The 21024-nt window shown below is 41.6% G+C and overlaps 2 protein-coding genes across 4 annotated transcripts in view; one reads left to right on the top strand and one right to left on the bottom strand.

The window, feature by feature from the left end:
• The window catches only part of RPA1 (replication protein A1), a 44733-nt gene extending 26131 nt beyond the window's left edge, over positions 1-18602 (bottom strand). The window contains exons 1-5 of the mRNA XM_052657541.1: positions 18465-18602; positions 14488-14538; positions 12686-12764; positions 11916-12024; positions 163-251 (exon numbers count right to left, since the gene is read on the bottom strand). Coding sequence (XP_052513501.1) covers positions 163-251; positions 11916-12024; positions 12686-12764; positions 14488-14538; positions 18465-18497 — 361 coding nt within the window. The 5' untranslated portion in view covers positions 18498-18602. The remainder of the gene's footprint in view (positions 1-162; positions 252-11915; positions 12025-12685; positions 12765-14487; positions 14539-18464) is intronic.
• Positions 18603-18768: 166 nt separating this feature from the next.
• SMYD4 (SET and MYND domain containing 4) overlaps positions 18769-21024 on the top strand; it is a 37742-nt gene continuing 35486 nt past the window's right edge. For all 3 annotated transcript variants that reach the window (XM_052658188.1, XM_052658187.1, XM_052658189.1), the window contains exons 1-2: positions 18769-19032; positions 19802-19947. In XM_052658188.1, coding sequence (XP_052514148.1) covers positions 19814-19947 — 134 coding nt within the window. In that variant the 5' untranslated portion in view covers positions 18769-19032; positions 19802-19813. The remainder of the gene's footprint in view (positions 19033-19801; positions 19948-21024) is intronic.

The following is a 21024-nucleotide window of genomic DNA, read 5'->3' as shown; positions in this document are numbered from 1 at the left end:
TTTTTTCAGTATTAAAAAAAAAATCTGAAAGAGTAACCTGTTACTCTTTCCTAGAGTAAGACCCCCCTTAGATGAACAAATGAAACTATAGCAAAAGGAAGCATTCCAGATCTATTAAGAGGTATTCAGCTGAGTGCTACGAGCTATAAAAAAACATTTTACCTTCATTATAAGGTACCGGATTGCCAATCTTTGATCCAACTGCTTCAGCTGATTTCAAAACTTCTACCTCCATCAAAATAACCACTCTCCTACAAAGGCAAAGGAATAGAAACATGTTAGAAAAAATAAATTCAGAAGCCCTTAAAATGACAAGCTACTTTAAAAGCTTTCCCCCAATAATCACTGTGATAAAAACTATTTCCCTTTGTCAACTGTTTTTCATTACTGAATAACTTGAGAACTATACGGTATCAATTCTTACATAAATATTTCCCTTAATCTTTCACTGCATCATTATCAAACCCTTTTATGATTGCAGGGTTCTCATTTCCCATTTAGTTCCTTAATTAAAATGCAGTGTCCTTACTACATACCGTATCTTCAAGGAGCAAATGACATGATAAGAATTTAGATTACTAAACCCGACAATATGTGGCACAACAAGAGATGATCTGTTTTTAGAAACATATACTTATCTGAACAATTGCCCTTTCCCTGTGAAAACCAATATGACCATAGATTTTTTTTTACTCTTTTTTTAAGGTGCTTTTGTGTTTTTTTAGTATTTTAAAGTCTTTACTGCATTTGTTACAATGTCACATCTGTTTTTTGTTTTGGTTCTTTGGCCACAAGCCATGTGGGATCTTGGTTCCCCAAGCAGGGACTGAACCTGCACCCCTTGCACCAGAAGGCAAAGTCTTACCCACTGGACCACCAGGGAAGTCCCCAAAGATATTTTTCATGGGATTACAATTAATTAAGAACTTACAGTTCTTTGTCTATCTTTCATTCTGATTAAAACCTTTCGGTAACTTCTCCAGGACCAACGACCACAAGTTAGAGACCTTTCCACACGGCCGATGAGGCTCGGCCAGCTCTGGCTTTGCGCTTCTCTCTCCAGCTGATCTTGCTCCTGTGGCACCTTGCCCTCCACCATCTGTCTCCTTCTAGCTCCTGGTGTGTATCATGCTCTCTCCTGCCACAGGCCTCTGTACGTGCCTCTTTCTGATTGTGAGGGTCTCTCATTCTGCTTCATCTAATATTCATTTCAAACATCAGGTCTTCAAGAGACGCCTCTTTAATCTTTGCTTTAGATCAGCCTTCGGTTATCCTCTTTTCTACAGCCATAATTTCCTTCCTTCAGATCACATCTCTCAGGTTTAATTAATGCAGGTTGACATATACTGGTTAATATCTGGGTTAACTGCATGTTCACTATTATTTACTCACATATATGTTTTCGTTGTATATTCATTACTGATTACCTACTCCTCCTAGTAAGCTGCCCTTTCAGTCATGGCAGGTATCCTCCAGGGTTCACCTCAGCAACTGGTCCACAGTGGTTCTCAATATGTGCTTGAACAGGAATGCCATGATGATGTTTGTTTTTAATTTTTTTTAATTTAATTTATTTATTTTTTGGCTGTGCTGAGTCTTCACTGCTGCTCAGGCTTTTCTCTAGTTATGGTAGTGGTGGTGGTTGGTGGTTTAGTTGCTAAGTTGTGTCCAGCTCTTGCAACCCCATGGACTGTAGCCTGCCAGGCTCCTCTCTCCGTGGGATTCTCCAGGCAAGAATACTGGAGTGGGTTGCCACTGCCTTCTCCTATGTTCTTACTTTAAAAAGAACTGCAGTATGAAAGACTCTGACAGGAACACAACTGGAGGCAGGGAGAGAAACAGAAGAACTGACGGGGGCCGGAATTAGCACAGTCTCGATGGACATTAAATAGAATAGACAGGGAATGTCCCTGACAGGCTAGTGGTTAGCGCTCCATGCTTCCACTGCAGGAAGCAGAGGTTCAATCCCTGGTCACAGAACTAAGATCCCACATGCTGCACAGCACAGCAAAAAAAAAAAAAGGTAGCCAGTCTGGGCCAGTAGTTAAACAACAGCGAGCCCAACCTCATTGTGATGTATTCTTTAAATGGTCTGCTGTATTTTGGATTTTCACATACAACTCATCAGTTCATGCACCTTTAGCAGGTTTTCATATCAAGGCTACATTATTTCAATAAAATAAGCTTGAAACTATCTGTTCTTGAACATTACATACAGATTCACTATTTTAAAACTCTGATAGGTATTTAGTGGTGGATATTTAACTACTTTCCAAAATTATTCAAATTACTCCAGAACACAGAAAAAAACGGAAGGCTTGTTAATCACTTGGTATTATCCCAATACCAAAACCTAAAAAAAAAAACTAAAAAACCCGCTAACTTTATTCTGTAACATACATACATCCTAAATAAAACATTGGTAAGATAAACCCAGCAGCACACGAAAAGAATACACACAACGCCAACTTGGAGAAAACACAGACGACAAGGACACATTGCAACCTGATACAGATACAATCAGCACAACTGAGACTGTGGAGACAGCGCATGAGGACAAAGGACCAAGGACCTGGCTTCCTCGACAGATGAGCACTCAGGGGAGGAAAAGGAGATGGAGGAGGCACCTACACTCGCAGAGACTTAGAACTGTCAGCCTCCTGCACTGCGAGCTCCCCTTTGGATCCTGATAAAGTATTCACACACACACACACACACACACACACACACACACACGAACACCTGGATACTGAACAGTGACAGAATATTTGGTATTTTAGGCACTAAAATAAAGAGTTTTTTAAAAAGAACCACTACCTTTAAAAAATATATACTAGGGACTTCCCAGCCACAAGGGACCACATATTACAAGACTTCATTTATGTGAAATGTCCAAAATAAACAAATCCTAAAGTAGAAAGTAGAAGTAGAAGTAGATCCATGGCTGTCTAGGGTCGGAGAGGATGGGGTGTTTGGGGGTGATAGCTAAAGGGTGCAGGGTTTATTTGGTGGGTAACAAAATATTCTAAAATTAATTGTGGTAATGGCTGGACAACTCTGTGTATAATAAAAACTATTTTACACTTTAAAGAGATGAATTGTATGGGGTACGAACTATATCTCAAGAAGATGTCACAAAAAAGAAAGGAAGAGAGAAAGAAAGAGAAAGACCAACTCTGGCACAGACACAGGACTAGACAAACAGATCGATGGAAAAGACGGTAAACAGAACAGAGCCAGATCAATGGAATACTGGTCCCTATCTACTTTCATCACCAACCAGCAATTCTCCACGTAGCTATCAGAATCATCTCTTGGAAAGTTTAAAATCTTTAAATCAGATCATACCAATACTCTGCCGCTCAAAAGTCTATAGTTTCCCATCATACTAAGAATAAACTCCTTACCGTAGACCTTCCATGATATGGACCATCCATTTGGGAGAAACTAAGCTAAATTCTTTCTTTATATCCCATATAAAAGTAAACCTCATATCAAATCACTATGTTGTACACCTGAAACTAATACTATAAATCAACTATACTTCAATAATAACAAAAACCCAAACTTTAAATAACTTTAAATAATCCAAGTGCTTTTAAAACTAAAAAGCAGAAACAAAATCAAATCTTAGATGAACTGCTGCCGCTGCTGCTGCTAAGTCACGTCAGTTGTGTCCGACACTGTGCGGCCCCACAGACGGAAGCCCACCAGGCTCCCCCGTCCCTGGGATTCTCCAGGCAAGAACACCGGAGTGGGTTGCCATTTCCTTCTCCAATGCATGAAAGTGAAAAGTGAAAGTGAAGTCGCTCAGGCGTGTCCGACTCTTAGCTATCCCATGGACTGTAGCTCACCAGGCTCCTCTGTCCATGGGATTTTCCAGGCAAGAGCACTGGAGTGGGGTGCCATTGCCTTTTCTGTAGATGAACTGAAGTTTACTTTAAAAAAAAAATTCACCAGGAGTGTCTGAAGCAAAGAAATGTTTTTATAATCCAGTCAGGAAGCTTCCTAAGCAAAATTCAGAAGCCATAAAGAAAAAAATGGACAAAACCAACTACATTTTTAAAAAGTTATTAACTCCTTATCATAAGACACCATAAACAGACTATGATACAGTGAGATAAAAGAATTAGTTGATATCCCTCATTTAAAAAAGCTTCTCCCTACCCTACCCTCAGCACACACATAAAAGACAAAGTATATAATCAAATGCTATTCAGAGAAGAACTACAAATATCAATAAATATATGAAAAGATACTTGACCTCACGAACAGAATTTACTATTATATTTTAAATTAAAATAATGATTAGCAATTATTTTTTAAAAATCTGTAATACCTAGTACAATATGCCAACTAGGTTAAGGGGAAATGGTTATTTTTTTCCCCTAAAAAACCGATTTGTTGAAATATAACTCATATACCATGAAATTCACCCTTTAAAAGTATAATTCAGGGATGGGAGGTGGGAGGGAGGGTCAAGAGGGAGGGGACATATGTATACCTATGGCTGATTCATGTTGATATTATGGCAGAAACCAACACAATTCACTTCAGTCACTCAGTCCTGTCTTACTCTTTGAGACCCCATGAACTGCAGCACGCCAAGCCCCCCTGTCCATCACCAACTCCCAGAGTTTACGCAAACTCACGTCCACTGAGTTGGTGATGCTATCCAAGCATCTCATCCTCTGTCGTCCCCTTCTCCTCCTGCCTTCAATCTTTCCCAGCATCACGGTCTTTTCAAACGAGTCAGTGCTTCACATCAGGTGGCCTAAGTATTGGAGTTTCAGCTTCCACATCAGTCCTTCCAATGAACATTCAGGACTGATCTCTATTAGGATAGACTCGTTGGATCTCCTTTCAGTCCAAGGGACTCTCAAGAATCTTCTCTAACACCACAGTTCAAAAGCATCAATTTTTCAGTGCTCAGCTTTCTTATAGTTCAACTCTCATACCCATACATGACTACTGGAAAAACCATAGCTTTGACTAGACGGACCTTTGTTGGCAAAGTAATGTTTCTGCTTTCTAATATGTTGTTTAGCTTGGTCACAACTTTTCTTCCAAGGAGTAAGCATCTTTTAATTTCATGGCTACAGTCACCACCTACAGTGATTTTGGAGCCCCCCAAAATAAAGTCTGACACTGTTTCCACTGTTTCCCCATCTATTTGCCATGAAGTGATAGGGCTGGATGCCATGATCTTAGTTTTCTGAATGTTGAGCTTTAAGCCAACTTTTTCACTCTCCTCTTTCACTTTCATTAAGAGGCTCTTTACTTCCTCACTTTCTGCCATAAGGGTGGTATCATCTGCATATCTGAGGTTATTGATATTTCTCCTGGCAATCTTGATTCCAGCTTGTGCTTCATCTAGCCCAGCGTTTCTCAGGATGTACTCTGCATATAAGTTAAATAAGCAGGGTGACAATATACAGCCTTGATGTACTCCTTTCCCTATTTGGAACCAATCTGTTGTTCCATGTCCGGTTCTAACTGTTGCTTCTTGACTTACATACAGATTTCTCAAGAGGCAGGTCAGGTGGTCTGGTATGTCCATCTCTTTCACAATTTTCCACAGTTTGTGGTGATCCACACAGTCAAAGGCTTTGGCATAATCAATAAAGCAGAAATAGATGATTTCTGGAACTCTCTTGCTTTTTCGATGACCCAACGGACATTGGCAATTTGATTTCTGGTTCCTCTGCCTTTTCTAAAGCCAGCTTGAACATCTGGAAGTTCATAGTTCACGTATTGTTGAAGCCTGACTTGGAGAATTTTGAGCATTACTTTGCTAGCATGTGAGATGAGTGCAATTGTGTGGTGGTTTGAGCATTCTTTGCCATTGCCTTTCTTAGGGACTGGAAAGAAAACTGACTTTTTCCAGTCCTGTGGCCACTGCTGAGTTTTTCAAATTTGCTGGCATATTGAGTGCAGCACTTTCACAGCATCATCTTTTAGGATTTAAAAAAGCTCAACTGGAATTCCATCACCTCCACTAGCTTTGTTTGTAGTGATGCTTCCGAAGGCCCACTTGACTTCACATTCCAGGATGTCCGGCTCTAGGTGAGTGATCACACCGTTGTGATTATCTGGGTTACGAAGATGTTTTTTGTACAGTTCTTCTGTGTATTCTTGCCACCTCTTCTTAATGTCTTCTGCTTCTGTTAGATCCATACCATTTCTGTCCTTTATTGAGCTCATCTTTGCATGAAATGTTCCCTTGGTATCTCTAATTTTCTTGAGGAGATCTCTAGTCTTTCCCATTCTATTGTTTTCCTCTATTTCTTTGCACTGATCATGCTGATCATGGAGAAAGGCTTTCTTATCTCTCCTTGCTATTCTTTGGAACTCTGCATTCAAATGGGTATATCATTCCTTTTCTCCTTTGCTTTTCATAGATATTTGTAAGGCCTCCTCAGTCATTTTGCTTTTTGCATTCCTTTTTCTTGGGGATGGTCTTGATCCCTGTCTCCCGTACAGGGATCTGGAGAAGGCCATTCCCTTCTCCAGAAAGCAATTATACTTCAATCTAAAATAAATAAAATTTAAAAACTATATAATTCAGCAGTTTTTCATATATTTACAGAGTTGGGCAAGCATCACCATGACCTAACTTCTGATCGTTTTACCACCTTAAAAAGAAACCCTGTGCTCCATGGCAGTAACTCTCCATTCCCCCACCACGGGGAACCAGGAATCTAATCCGTGTCCGTTGCCTATTCGGAAACAGGTCCCCTTATACAAGGATCAAGAGTATGTCAATTGGTTTAATTTCTACAACAGATGTCCCCTGACCCCCACAATTCTAATTCTTGTAATCAACTCTGATTAAGTAACAGCATGAGCATGTAAAGATAAATGTCCAAGGATGACTGCTAAAGCCCTGGTTGGAATAAACCAGTGACCATCAATCACTGAAATAAACCTGGAATAAAGGAATAAACCTGGTTGCACATACACACTCAAGTTTTCAGCAGAGGTAGGAAGGAACACATGGCATCCACCCATGACTGGAGAGAATGGAGCTCGAGTTTTTATTCTCAATCACAGCAAAGCTCTCCACCCTCCCCTATCCCATGTTCTAGAGGAGAGACAGTGGATAGAAGGTACTACTCAAGCAATCCAGGGCAGCCCGGCGTGGCAGGTAACAGGTCCCAAGTGAGAAGGTTGGCAAGGAGATCGACCTAGCCTAGACTATGTCGGAGCAAATGAAGTCTGGACAGAGCTGTGCACGTTAAGCATGTGTGTGTGTGCATGTTAAGCCGCTTCAGTCAAGTCTGACTCTTTGCGACTCTGTCGACTGTAGCCCACCAGGCTGCTCTGTCCATGGGGATTCTCCAGGCAAGATCACTGAAGTGGGTTGCCATGCCCTCTTCCGGGGGATCTTCCCGATAGGAACTGAACCTGAGTGTCTTATGTCTCCTGCATTGGCAGACATAAGATAAAAAGAAATAACACAGCAGCAATGTAACACACAATTGTACATAAAAATAAAAGGAACAGAGGCAGCAGAGACAATTAAGAATCCAATCCAGAAAAAAGCATAAGCCAAGAAACGGAATACTTTCCGAGTGTGGCTTGCAAAATAAGACTAAGAATTCAGTAAAAGTCGAAAGATGAGAAGAAACAAGAGATTGAGAAGAAACGAGAGCTTGAAAAGTTAAGGGAGGGCTTCCTTGGTGGCTCAGTGGTGAAGTATCTGCCTGCCAATGCAGGAGACACGGGTTTGATCCCTGATCGGCAAAGATTTCATGTTCAGAACAATTAAGCCCCAGCGCCACAACTACTGAGCTTGTGCTCTGAAGCCCAGGAGCAGCAACTACTGAGCCCACGTGCCCCAGCTCCTGAAGCCTGAGTGCCCCAGAGCCCATGCTCCGTAACAAGAGAAGCCAACGCAATGAGAAGCCCGAGCACAACCAGAGAGTAGCCCCTGCTCTCCACAACTAGAGAAAAGCTCGCACTGCAATGAAGACCTAGCACAACTGAAAAGAATAAATGAGAGAGAGAGAGAGAGTGTGTGTGTGTGTGTGTGTGTCTGTGTGTGTGTGTCTTTAAGAAAAGTTAACGGGCAAGAGAGAACAGAAGCAATATCTAACAAAGACCAAACTATGCAATGTGTTAGAAAATCTTAAGCCAAGGCATGCCTTAGAAAAAAATGACTAGAGCAATCTGAAGACATATATGGAGAACAAAGTTATCTACATCATAAGTGAAAACTGGAGCTCAAATTTTATAGAAAAGGTCATTAAGGAATAACAACAGAAAATTTTCATCAAAAAGAACTGACTGCAGACTGAAAGAGAATACACCATGTACCAGAAAAGGAAAAAAGAGGAACAACGGACATTGAGACATGACCTGGTTAAATTACTGAACTTGAAAACCAAAGAATTCTTCCCTCTGATGCACAGAATTCATTCACGCTTCATAAATTGTCTTAATGATGCCCTTGACAGAGAAAGGATCCAGGATCACGTGTTATATTTAATTACCCTATCTCTTTAGACTTCTTCAACGTTTGAAACTTGAAAATCAGTTATCTTATAAAATGTCCATCAATTTACCCTAGGCTTCCTCGTGACTGGATACAGATTATGCATCTTTGGCAATAATATAACAGGACTGGAAAAGGTCAGTTTTCATTCCAATCTCAAAGAAAGGCAATGCCAAAGAATGCTCAAACTACCACACAACTGCACTCATCTCACACACTAGCAAAGTAATGCTCAAAATTCTCCAAGCCAGGCTTCAACAATACGTGAACCATGAACTTCCAGATGTTCAAGCTGGTTTTAGAAAAGGCAGAGGAACTAGAGATCAAATTGCCAACATTCGCTGGATCATCAAAAGAGCAAGAGAGTTCCAGAAAAACATCTATTTCTGCCTTACTGACTATGCCAAAGCCTTTAACTGTGTGGATCAGTTTGTGGTGTGTGGATTACCACAAACCGTGGAAAATTCTGAAAGAGATGGGAATACCAGACCACCTGACCTGCCTCCTGAGAAATCTATATGCAGGTCAAGAAGCAACAGTTAGAACTGGACATGGAACAGACTGGTTCCAAATAGGGAAAGAAGTACATCAAGGCTGTATATTGTCACCCTGCTTATTTAACTTATATATGCAGAGTACATCCTGAGAAATGCTGGGCTGGATGAAGCACAAGCTGGAATCAAGATTGCTGGGAGAAATATCAATAACCTCAGATACACAGATGACACCACCCTTATGGCAGAAACTGAAGAAGTAAAGAGCCTCTTGATGAAAGTGAAAGAGGAGAGTGAAAAAGTTGGCTTAAAGCTCAACATTCAGAAAACTAAGATCATGGCATCCAGCCCTATCACTTCATAGCAAATAGATGGGGAAACAGTGACAGACTTTATTTTGGGGGGCTCCAAAATCACTGCAGATGGTGATTGCAGCCATGAAATTAAAAGACGCTTACTCCTTGGAAAAAAAGTTATCACCAACCTAGACAACATATTAGAAAGCAGAGACATTACTTTGCCAACAAAGGTCCATCTAGTCAAAACTTTGGTTTTTCCAGTAGTCATGTATAGATGTGAGAGTTGGACTGTGAAGAAGGCTGAGCACCGAAGAATTGATGCTTTTGAACTGTGGTGTTGGAGAAGACTCTTGAGAGTCCCCTGGACAGCAAGGAGATCCAACCAGCCCATCCTAGGGGAGATCAGTCCTGAATATTCACTGGAAGGACTGATACTGAAGCTGAAACTCCAATACTTTGGCCACCTGATGTGAAGAACTGACTCACCAGAAAAGACCCTGATACTGGGAAAGATTGAAGGTGAGAGGAGAAAGGGATGACAGAGGATGAGATGGTTGGATGGCATCACCGACTCAATGGACATGAGTTTGAGTGAACTCCGGGAGTTGGTGGTGGACAGGGTGGCCTGGTGTGCTGCAGTTCATGGGGTAGCAAAGAGTCGGACATGACTGAGGTCTGAACTGAACTGACACTATATTCTCATTGCATCCAATCAGGTAACATGTTGACTTCTCTTTGTCCTATTATTGGTAATGTTAATGTCAACAACTGGAATAAGGTGCCATCTGCCAGTTTTCTCTGCTGTAAATTGCTTCTTTTCCTTTTATAACTAATAATTATGCTGTGTGGGGCAGGGGGATATACTTTAACCCTAAAAATAACTTGTTCCTCATCAAACTTTCACCACCTGTTTCAGCATCTGCAGTCAGCTGAATGAACACCCCTGACAAAAATACATCCACATCCTAACGCCTAGAACCTTCTATGGCAAAAAGGGACTCTGGAGGTGTGATTTAATTAAGGACTGAAGTGGCGATTTTATCCCAGATTATCCAATGGGCCGTAAAAGCAACTATAAACATCCTTCTAAGAAGAGGGAAGATGGAGTTCCCTGGTGGTCCAGAGTTAGGACTCCATACTTCCACTGTAGGGGACACAAAGTCGATCCCTGCCTGGCCAACTAAGATCCCACAAACTACACTGTGCAGTCAAAAGAAAAAAAAGAGGAGGAGGTAGAAGCCGACTTGGTACAGACAGAAGGGGTAACGTGACCATGGAGGGAGAGACTGGTGGGATGCAGCCACAAGCCAAGGAATGCTATTTACCACCAGGAGCTGGAAGAGGCAAAGAATGGATTCTCCCATAGAGCTCCTAGGAGGAGTCTCGCCCAGCCAACACCATGGTCTCTGCCCAGGGAAACTGATGTCAACTCCTGGCTTCCAGAAATTATTCCAGAAATAAGTTCTTTGTTTTAAACTATCAAACACGTGGTATTTTGCGAGAGCAGCCACAGGAAACTTACACAGCACCTATTAAATGTTTCCTGCATATATGACGGTCGCCAAATGGTGATTTTCTAATTCCGTCAATCCATCTACATTTTTAGACGGCATTCCATCGTAAAAAAGCTTTCTGTTCCCCCTCATGTATTCATTTATTCAGTAAGGACTTATGAATTCCTACTTTATTCAATAAGCTCTAATACTACTATTTTTATTTACTTTGGCTTTTTTATTTTTAAAAATTTTTTAGCCACACCGTACAGTATGAAGGATCCTAGTTCCCCAATCAGACTGAACCTGGAACCATGGCAGCGAAAGTACCGAGCATCAGCCACTAGACTGCCAGGAAACGCCCAGTTTTACTTTCTAAACTGCCCTAGATTTGCCAAGTATGACTCTGCATGCCACCAAAAAAAAGTATTTCAGCAATGGTTACTCAGGTGTGACTAACAGTTCTGTTCATCACTGTGTCTCTAGCATGGAGCATCATGCAGGTACTCTACAGTACTCTCTGTTGGCTGAAGAAAGTGTTTACTATGAAAGATTGAAGACTGCAGAAAAGGGGCAGTGTTACAGAATGAATTACATCTTCTTTTGCCCTAAAAAGTGACCCTTTTTTCATTAAAAGATACTTAAAGAGAGAATCCTAGAATCAGTGCTGCTGAAGAGATTAGAAATATGAGTTCTACATTTGGCTTTAATTTTCTGCTCTGAAATTTCCAGTTTGGTTCCACATGTCTGTCCTATCGGTGTCCCGTTTTCAGTCGCCTGAGTTCAGAACTCAATAGCTCTGAACTCCTGGCTGACAGCTCACCACTGCCTCTTTGATTCCTAATTGAATTCTGGCATCCAATAAACTTCTATGTTCAAAAATTAGCCCCCATTTTACAACACAACACAACAGGAAAAAAACACACCACAGGGACTTCCCTGGTGGTCCAGGACACACAGGTTTGACCCCTACTTGGGGAACTATGATCCCACATGCCCCGGAGCAACTAAGCCTGCTCATGACAACTGAAGAGTCTGAGCACCCTAATGAAAGATCCTGCATGCTGCAACTAAGACCCGATGAAGCCAAATAAATACTAAAAAAAAAACCCAAAAAACAAAAGACACATACCTTCCATCTTTCAGCGTGTTCACAATAAATCGGTTAATCTGGCAAATACAGTTGCTAGACAATTGCTCTTCCTCAACAAGAGGGTTCAGCTGTGTTGCCAACATGAAAGCTGAAAGCACAGAGACTACTTTAGTCTCTAAGACATTCAGTCATGACAGTCTAAAAGCTGATCATACTTGTACCAGCAAAGGAAAAAACAAGCCTTAAATGACATCGCCGAAATTAAAACTACTCAGACTCTGTACGGTTAAAAACCAGTAATAATTTGCTGTGCATTTAACACCTGCTGCTTTGATGAAATTAAGTATTTCCTGAAGTGCCCCAAATCATCTTTTCAATCATTCAGGTTTCATGACAAAGACTAAAAAAATATCTCTTCTAGGTCCTTCATCTTGTGACTAGAGATAGTAACTATATAGTCTGCAAATTCTCCTTCTCCCTGTAAAGCTGCCAATGCAGAAATAAAACCCCAAAAAGACAAGTATAGGACAGCTAACCCATCATACCCACTAAATGTCAATATCATCCTAAGAGAAATTAATCAAAGAGAGCACAGAGCACCACTTAGAGAAAATTAATTAAGCCAAGTGGCAGCTTTCCACTAGACCCAGTCTATTGTTAGAATGCGTTCTGCCAGCTGCAATTCTGTCTGACTGAAGACACAGCAAAGCAAATGTAGACTTCTGGAATGTTCCAATTACTGCAATCAGGTTGTTGGGTGTGCTTTCATTATTAAAATACAAACTCCTAGATTTACATATCATACGTACAAGATAGAGTATTCAATCCATCACTCATAAGCAGTCGATAACGGGGGGGACTGTTCCCTGTAGTGATGGGACGGATGTTCTAGGAGAGAAAACACGATTCGTTAGCCAGGTTGTCTGCCCAGTCCCCAGGGATACGTAAACCTAAGCGGCAGGAGAGTGGGTTTGCCATTAGTCCCACAGAAACAGAGCTGCTTGCCCACTCTCTTGACACCTAAATCCAAGCAAAAGAAAATTGGACTTGATGATTCTCCCACCAACCTCTCTCTACTAACATTATTAAACACAACATAGATAAAAACAAAATAAGTTGCCAATACTCTTGTGTTCTCTCTCCCCTAACTCAAATTTGATTGAAAATTTAATTAAAAAAAAAAAAACATACAACAAGGTGGCCAATATAGGTAAGGTACTATGTAGGAAACATGATAAAAATACAAACGGGGATTGGGGGGTGGGAAATCCTTCCCCTGAAGAGGCTTACAACTGGGGTGAAGGTGGAGGCAGAGAATAGCAGAGGTGTGCACATAATGACATGGGAGCAGAGCCAAGACATTTATTTCAGCTTGAAGAAAATCAGAGGCAGCTTTCTGAAGAAAATGAAATACGAAAACAGCCTTAAGAAGACTGGCAATGAGTTTGGGAGCAACAGGGAGACAAACCATCGGACCTACTGACTCAGAATCTGCAATCGTGGTCCAGAATTCTGCTCCTATTGATTTTTAAAATCCTCAGCAAAATTTGAGAACTCCTTACATGACTGATAGGGTTAATGAAGAATTTTAAGCAGACAAGTTCTTTTCAGGTAAAGAGCTCCAGAAGCCAGATATGAGGCAGATCTGAGCAAGACAAACCCCAGGGCAGAACAACCAAGGAGGAAGAAGTAATGGTGTGTTTTTGTTGCTGTTGTTGTGTAGTCCCTAAGTCAGGCCTGACTCTTTTGTAACCAGACTAGTCCGCCAGGTTCCTCTGTCCATGGGGTTTCCCAGGGAAGAATACTGGAGCTGGTTGCCATTTCCTTCTCCGGGGGATCTTCCCAACCAAGGGATCGAACCCAAGACTCCTGCATTGGCAGAGAGGTTCTTTGCTGCTGAGCCACCAGGAAAGCTCACATTCTATATTATGTAGAGATTATTTCACTCTAGGCTCTACTGACTTTGAAGGGTTTATAGGAATCCTATAATCTCCAGATGCTCACAGGTAGCAGGTGTTCATGTTATAAGATTCTAATACTTTATCTAGAATGCTAAAAAATGACAGGTACAAAGGCAACATTTATGAATAACGGAATGATGACGCACTGAACTTGGGTTAGAAAGCTGTTCCTAAGATGAGATAATCAAGAGCAGGGGTTCAGCAGGTGGGCTCTGGAGTCAGACCACCTGGGTACAAATCAGGGTTCTACTGCTTCCTACTGTATAAAATGGACAAGTCACTTCCTCTCTGAGCCTCAGTTTCCTTATCTATGAAATGGGAATAACAACTATGTTGTAGCAAAAACAGAAATGATACTTTTCTTAAATAAAAATGGGTAGCAATACAGTATCCACCAATTGTGGAAAGAACAGAAAGGCAAAGCTTCAAATTGGAACCTCCAGAAGTCAAACTCTGACTAACATAACAGTAAAAATAAAGCCCAGTTTCTCTCCCAGAGTTACAACATGGACTAGACTAATTTTGTGATGATGAAGAGAATTTAGAGTGGACAAATTTCCTAAAGTGGACTGTATGTCCTCTATGAAATATAATTTATAATTATATGTAAGTTCAAAAAATGTTTGACATAAAAATATGGAGGTACTCACAATGACTTGTAGGATGGGTTTTATAGATGTATCTCCCTGTTGCATGATGGCCTGAAAAAGTAAAAAAGGATTCTTGTGAGACAGGTGTTCAAATCATGATTAAAACTTGATGATTTTTAGTTTGGTATCTGGGATAAACCACAGATAATATTATTAAAAGACCCTTTTCAGAGCTTACCATTTGAGAATACACTTTAAGTTCTTTATCACTCTGGACAAATTATAAAAGTGGGATTCATACTTACCAACAATATACATTTACTTCATGCATGTATTCATAAAATAGTGGCATCATATATGTACTCATTATTCATAATAGCACATTTATTTCCCTACATTGCCCATTAATTGGAAATCAGACAAATAAGTATAGCAACCCTTAAAACAGAGTATTATGCAGCCTCAAGAAAATGTTTACATACCAGTAGTTGCCTCTTGTGAGAGGAACTGGGTAATGGGGGATACATCACCCAGTTGGAGGCAGACCTTGCACTGTGTCCTTTTATACTTTTTGAATTGTCCAAATTCATCAAACTGCATATGGCTTGATGTACTACTGCTTACAGTTTGATGTATTACAAACTGATAGTGTGCAAACCTTATGCAACATAATTTCTACTTTATGTAAATCTAATTAAACTTCAGTAAACGTGATCTTTATTTTGGCCATGCCCCACAGCATGTGGGAACTTAGATTTTGACCAGATCAAACCTGAGCCCCTTGTACTACACTGGAAACACAGAACCGTAACCACTGGCCTGCCAAGAAGTCTGATTTTTAAGTAGCCGTTTCTGGGGAACAGAATTAGGGGCAGAGGCACATCAGTAATTTCATCAAGCACCTTTCTCTTCTACCTGAGTCTAAAACAGAATGCATGTATTTCTTTACTACTCTTAATATTTGTACCATCAATAGTGAATATAAGACTCACTCTTCTGAGACATATAACATGACATATACACTTAGGACAGAACTGACTTAAATTTACCAAATTACCACTGCTAGTAAAAATACAAAGCAATGATGGTGATCATTTTGTAATGTACAGAAATATCAAATCACTATGTTGGGCCAATTACACTTCAAAAACAAACAAGCAAATGAACAAACTCAAAGAAAAAAAAGAGATCAGATTTGTGGTTACCAGAAGCAGGAAGTAGAGGGAGGAGGAACTGAACAAATCTATTCGAAAGGTACAAACTTCCAGCTGTAAGATAAGTACCAGGCTCGATGTAATATACAATAGGATTAATATAATTAACGATGCTAAATATGAAAGTTGTTAAGAGAGTAAGTCCTAAGAGCCCTCATGGCAAGGAAAAAAATACTATTTTTCCTTTTGCATGTGTGCGTGGTGACAGGTGTTCACTAAACTGATTGTGGTAACGGTTTCACGATGTGAGTCAGATCATTATGCCGTACACTTTAAACGTACACAGTGCGGTATTTCAATTACATCTCCATAAAACTGTGAGGAAAAAAAATACAAAGCAACAGAAGGTAATGCTCAAAAGTATGTGTTCAAATCCTCAGCTCGTGCACAAACTAATTCTCTGTATTTTAATTTCTTCGTCTGTAAGATGGGGTTAATGATAAAAATCTACCTTACAGGGTTACTGTAAGTACTGACTATAATGAAATATCTGGCACATTGGAAATGATCAAAAGTATTAGTTCCCTTCCCCTCTCTTTGTATTACCTAATTACTTAAGACAGAAATACTATTTGTTCTATTTACCACAATAGTTCCATGAATAATCTCTTATGTTAGCTCTTGCTGAAAATGTCCCTACTATTTGTGTGCGTTAGTTGCTTGCCCTTTGGGGGGTCTATGTCTTTTCAACTAAAATATTACTTGCTTTAGATGAGAAATTTGACAATGGTTCTCTACCAAAACACACACATAAATTTTCATTGTTGTTTATGAACAAGATCTAAGTAATACTACAATTTTGAACATGACAAAAACTCAGCAAATTATTTAAATAATACCTTAGTCACTGTTTTTAAAAGTAAAGAACAATTCCTAATTTGTCTTAAAGATGCAGGGTTGCAGCTATAAAGGAGACAAGGACTACAGTTTGCAATCACTTCTCAAGGTTAATTATTTTTAATGTATTAAAATATTCAGTCCGCTTTGCCAAAAAAAATAAAAAATAAAATAAAATATTCACTCCGCTTTGCCAGCTGTGCCTCTCCATCCACCTCTATCCCTTTCTTTTCACTGCCTCACATGCAAGTAGTAAACATTTATTGGGCACCTAATACCTGCCAGCACTGCTCCAGGAATCGGGGAGACTGTGTTGGGCAAAAAAAACCAGACAAGATTTTAGGCTTCAGAGCATTTACAATCCAGTCGGGGGGGCGAGAGAAAGGAACTGACATTAATGAAATGAACAATATTTAATGTAAAATCATATCTGCGACTGTTAATAGGTAACAAGTAATGCACATGTATTATGTATCAGACATGGACTAAGCACTTTAAATTAATAGCTCATTTAATCCCTCCACTAATCACAGGCAACAGGTACTAGGTATGATTAGCCTGTGACAGAAGAGGAAAGACAAAGTTTAATATCTTGCCTGAAATCACAGATAATAGGTGAACAAGCAGGAATTAGGGTCTGAAAATAAAAGGACTTAAGCCTAGCAAACTGAGTCAAGGAAGAGTTCTTTGAGGAAGTAACTGAGTGGAGACTTGAAGATTATGTTAGTCAACAGGAGAAGAATGAAGAACACCCCGCTGTTAATTGGCTACACTCCAATAAAAAATAAAAAATTTAATAACGACAATAATTTTTTTAAAAAAGCACCACCCAGGCAGTAGGCACAGGTTGAAGAATGTTCAAAGCCCCTGTGGAAGGCAGGAGTATGAAACAGACCAGGAATTTACAATTTACATTGTAAAAAGCCGAAAAAAAGGAAAGAACAGGTAGGAATATGCTGTGTTGGGAATGGCAGGAGGAAGATTATGCTGGGTTAAAGGAAGAAGGCCAGGCACAAACAATGGTGCCTGGAGAGAAGCAGCTGGATTTAAAAGACATGGGTGAAGGCATAACAGACCAAACTTAGGTAGGGTGACAGCCAGGGCAAGAGTTTATAGGAAGAATGATTCCACAATTTCTAGCTGGCATAACTTAATGAATAATGGTGCCATGCATCCAGACAGGGGACAGCAGAGGCCCAAATTTAGGAAGATATTAGATTTTCTTTGGAACATGTTGAATTTAAAATGTCTTTGAGATATCAAGTACACAGATGACAGAGGTTTGTCTTTCAGAGAAAAGCTGGCCCTGGACAAAAAACAACTTGTGAGCAACTGACACAGAGACGGTAATTTTATTGTTTTGGGAGAAGAGGGCCTAGGGTTGAGCCTTGAGTCAACAAAAATTTACAGAAGGATCTGAAAATAAGACGGGGAAAGACAAGCCAAGCTGAAAATAAGACGGATTTTCTCCCGTCTTAGAAGAGGATGCTACCGGAAGAAAGCTTTGCCCAATAGTCAAACGCTGCTGAGAACTGATAAATTTAGATCTCCAAAGTGTCTGCTGGACTTAACAACCCCAGGAGGCACTGCTGACTTCAGCCAGGGTTACGGCGATCAGGGAGGAGAGTGACTAATTCGAGTCGGTTAAAGGGGAGTGCGAGGCGAGGAAAAGAACTGAAAACTGACAACTCTTGCAAAAAGTTTCGCTGCGGATGGGGGAAGGGAAGAAAGAGTGGCTGCAGGAGAGAGATGGGGGAAGATCAATCGTTCACTTTGTTTCAATTCCTTAAGCAGGAAAAACATGAGCATGTTTAAAAAGATGACGATAAAAATGCGTTAACTGATCATTCTAGGGAGTCATCCAGGGGTTCCTACCCAACCCCCGCTATCACTCCGGCTCCTGTGTTCTCTCCCCATCCTCCACCCGCACGGCCCCAGGGCCCAGAGCCGCCCCGGACCGCGCCCAGCTCGCAGGCGTCGCCTCACCGCAATGGCCCCCTCGCTCAGGTGGCCCACCATGGTTCCGCTGCAACAACTCCCGCGCTCCGGCTCCCCCAACACAAGCCTGGCTTGACTCCCGGGGACCCGCGCGCTCCAAGGCGATTGGCCGGAGGAGCTGCGTGAACCGCCCCCGCCTCCCGACGTGCGCACGGCACGGGTCGGTCCGAGGGCCAAGCAGCCGCCGCATTGGCTGAGGCGCGGCACGCCGCTCACGTGACCCACCGGAGTCCGGGTCCCGAGCCTTGTTGCGGGATGGCGGGGGCCTAGGGGCGGGGCGCCGAGCGCTGGGGCGCGCGAACCGTGACGCGGGCGCCGCCAAGGGCGCAGGGTGGAGGGGTTCCGGGAGCTTTCCCCGCGGGCTCTAGAAAACGTACCGCGCTCGGCCTTTGGCGGGCAGCCACAGACTGCTAGCCCAGAGGAGTGTTCGAGGGGTTCCCTGATAATTCTGCTACTGAAAGTAGTCAAAGCAGTGACTCGCTTCTTTCAGCAACCCCGAGCTGAGCTCCCGCAGGTGCCAGACCCTGAGCTGGGCACAGTGGGGGGGTCTCTCAAGGTAAATAAGAGCTGGTCCCTACTCCCAGAGGGGAGCACAGCATGTCGAGGGAGTTTCTGCTGTGAGTAGCCTTAACTCAGTGTAGACGTGGTTTGGGCCCCAGGAGAGACGCAAAGTGTGCTCCTGTCGTCACAGGTGCCAAAATCAGGGAAGGCTTCTCGGAGTAGGAACCATTTGAACTGAGTCTTGAAGGATGTGTGCAAATTCGGATAGTAGGGTATAGAGGAAAAAGCGAGACTTGATCAGAAAGTAGGTCAGGGGTCAAATGATAAAGGGTTTGTACTGGGCTTCCCCAAGTTCTAGGAGGAGCATCAGTGAATTTAAGGCAGAGAATTGACATCGGTCTCAGTATGGAGGATGGACTAAATTGGGAAGGGGGAACGGGGAGGGATAGTCTGAGGGCCTGAAGACTAATTATGACACTCGAGAAAGAATGCCAGACAGGAAATGGTGAGGGCTTGAACTAAAGGAGGGACCTCGGGATTGAAAAGAAAAAACTGAACTATGTAAGAAATCTGATTCATCATTGTATAACCGTTCCCTAGTACGATGCCAGGAACAAAGTCAGTTTTCAGTAAATAATTTCTGAATGAAGGGATGTGAATTGGTGCGGGAGAGGATACATCCTTCCTTGGCATGTAAACAACTGTAGGAAGAGACTACAAGATCTGATTTTGTGGCCTCGTGGTGCATGCTTGAATGAAATCGATTTTCTGGAATTATGCATTTGTAGAAAACTGAATTCCTTGTTTTCTTATTCATTTTTTAGGTCTGAAGTAGCATGGATCTGCCCGTGGATGAGTGGAAATCATACGTACTTCAGAAGTGGTCTTTGCTCCCCAAGTCCATTCAGGTCACCATTTCTACAGCAGAGACTTTGAATGATCTCTTTCTTCACTCATCTGCACTTCTTCAGTAAGTGAATGAAAGCTTCAGTCAGGGCAGTTTTGATCTGGGAAGTGTTCTTTTTATGATTTCCTCTCAGATTATATCTCTTTCTGATGGAAGAGTTAGTTAAGTGCAGATTTTTCTCTTTGGGGGCATTCAACAGTTCTTGCTATTTCCACAGTTCTTTCTAACCTATTATATCAATAGAACAGGTATGTGTATGCCCAGTCATGTCAGACTCTCTGCGACCCCTTGGACTGTAGCCTGCCAGGCTCCTTTGTCCGCTGGATTTTACAGGCAAGAATACTGAAGCAGGTTGCCATTCCCTTCTCCAGGGGATCTTCCCGACCAGGGATTGAACCTGTGTCTCTTGAGTCTTCTACGTTGGCAGGTGGATGGATGCTCATTAGCTTTGTCAGTGTCACTAGTCATGCTGACTCAAGGCCCAGTAGTCATGCCTTGTGGTAGTCACTAGGCTGTACACCTTGCCATATCCCAAAGGATATGGTGCAGATTCAGTGGCTGCACATAGAAATTTAAAAATTCTATTTGGAAAGAACCATGGAGGTCATATAGTCTAACCTAAGTAGTTTTCAAACACTGTTGACTACACTCTTGAACAAGAAACATATTGTACATCATGACCTAGTACACACATGTGTATGAGAAACTGAAACAATTTCCCAAAACCTCGTTCAGTGAATTATTATTGAACATCTGTTTCATGCCAGCTACTGTGCCAGGTGCTTAGTAAACCAAAAGCACATCATTTTAAAAAGTAGACAAAGGGGCTTCCCTGGTGTCTCAGTGGTAAAGAATCTGCCAATGCAGGAGACATGCTGCGGAGCAGCTAAGCCCATGCACCGCAACTGCTGAGCCTGTCCTCAAGAACCTGGGAGCCACACCTGCTGAGCCTGTGTGCTGAAACTTCTTAAGCTCACTTGTCCTAGAACCCAGGCTCTGTACCAAGAGAGGCTGTTACGATGAGAAGTTAATGTACCTCAAGTAGCGAAAAAGCCCAGGTAGCAATGAAGACCCAGCTCAGCCAAAAATAGATAAACGAATTTTAAAAAATAGACAAAGATCCTTACTACCAAGGAGGGA

This window comes from Budorcas taxicolor, chromosome 19 (genome assembly GCF_023091745.1).
Source record: "Budorcas taxicolor isolate Tak-1 chromosome 19, Takin1.1, whole genome shotgun sequence".
Taxonomy (NCBI): domain Eukaryota; kingdom Metazoa; phylum Chordata; class Mammalia; order Artiodactyla; family Bovidae; genus Budorcas; species Budorcas taxicolor.
The sequence above is the reverse complement of the archived record's forward strand: the minus strand, read 5'-3'. Positions and strand labels throughout refer to the sequence as shown.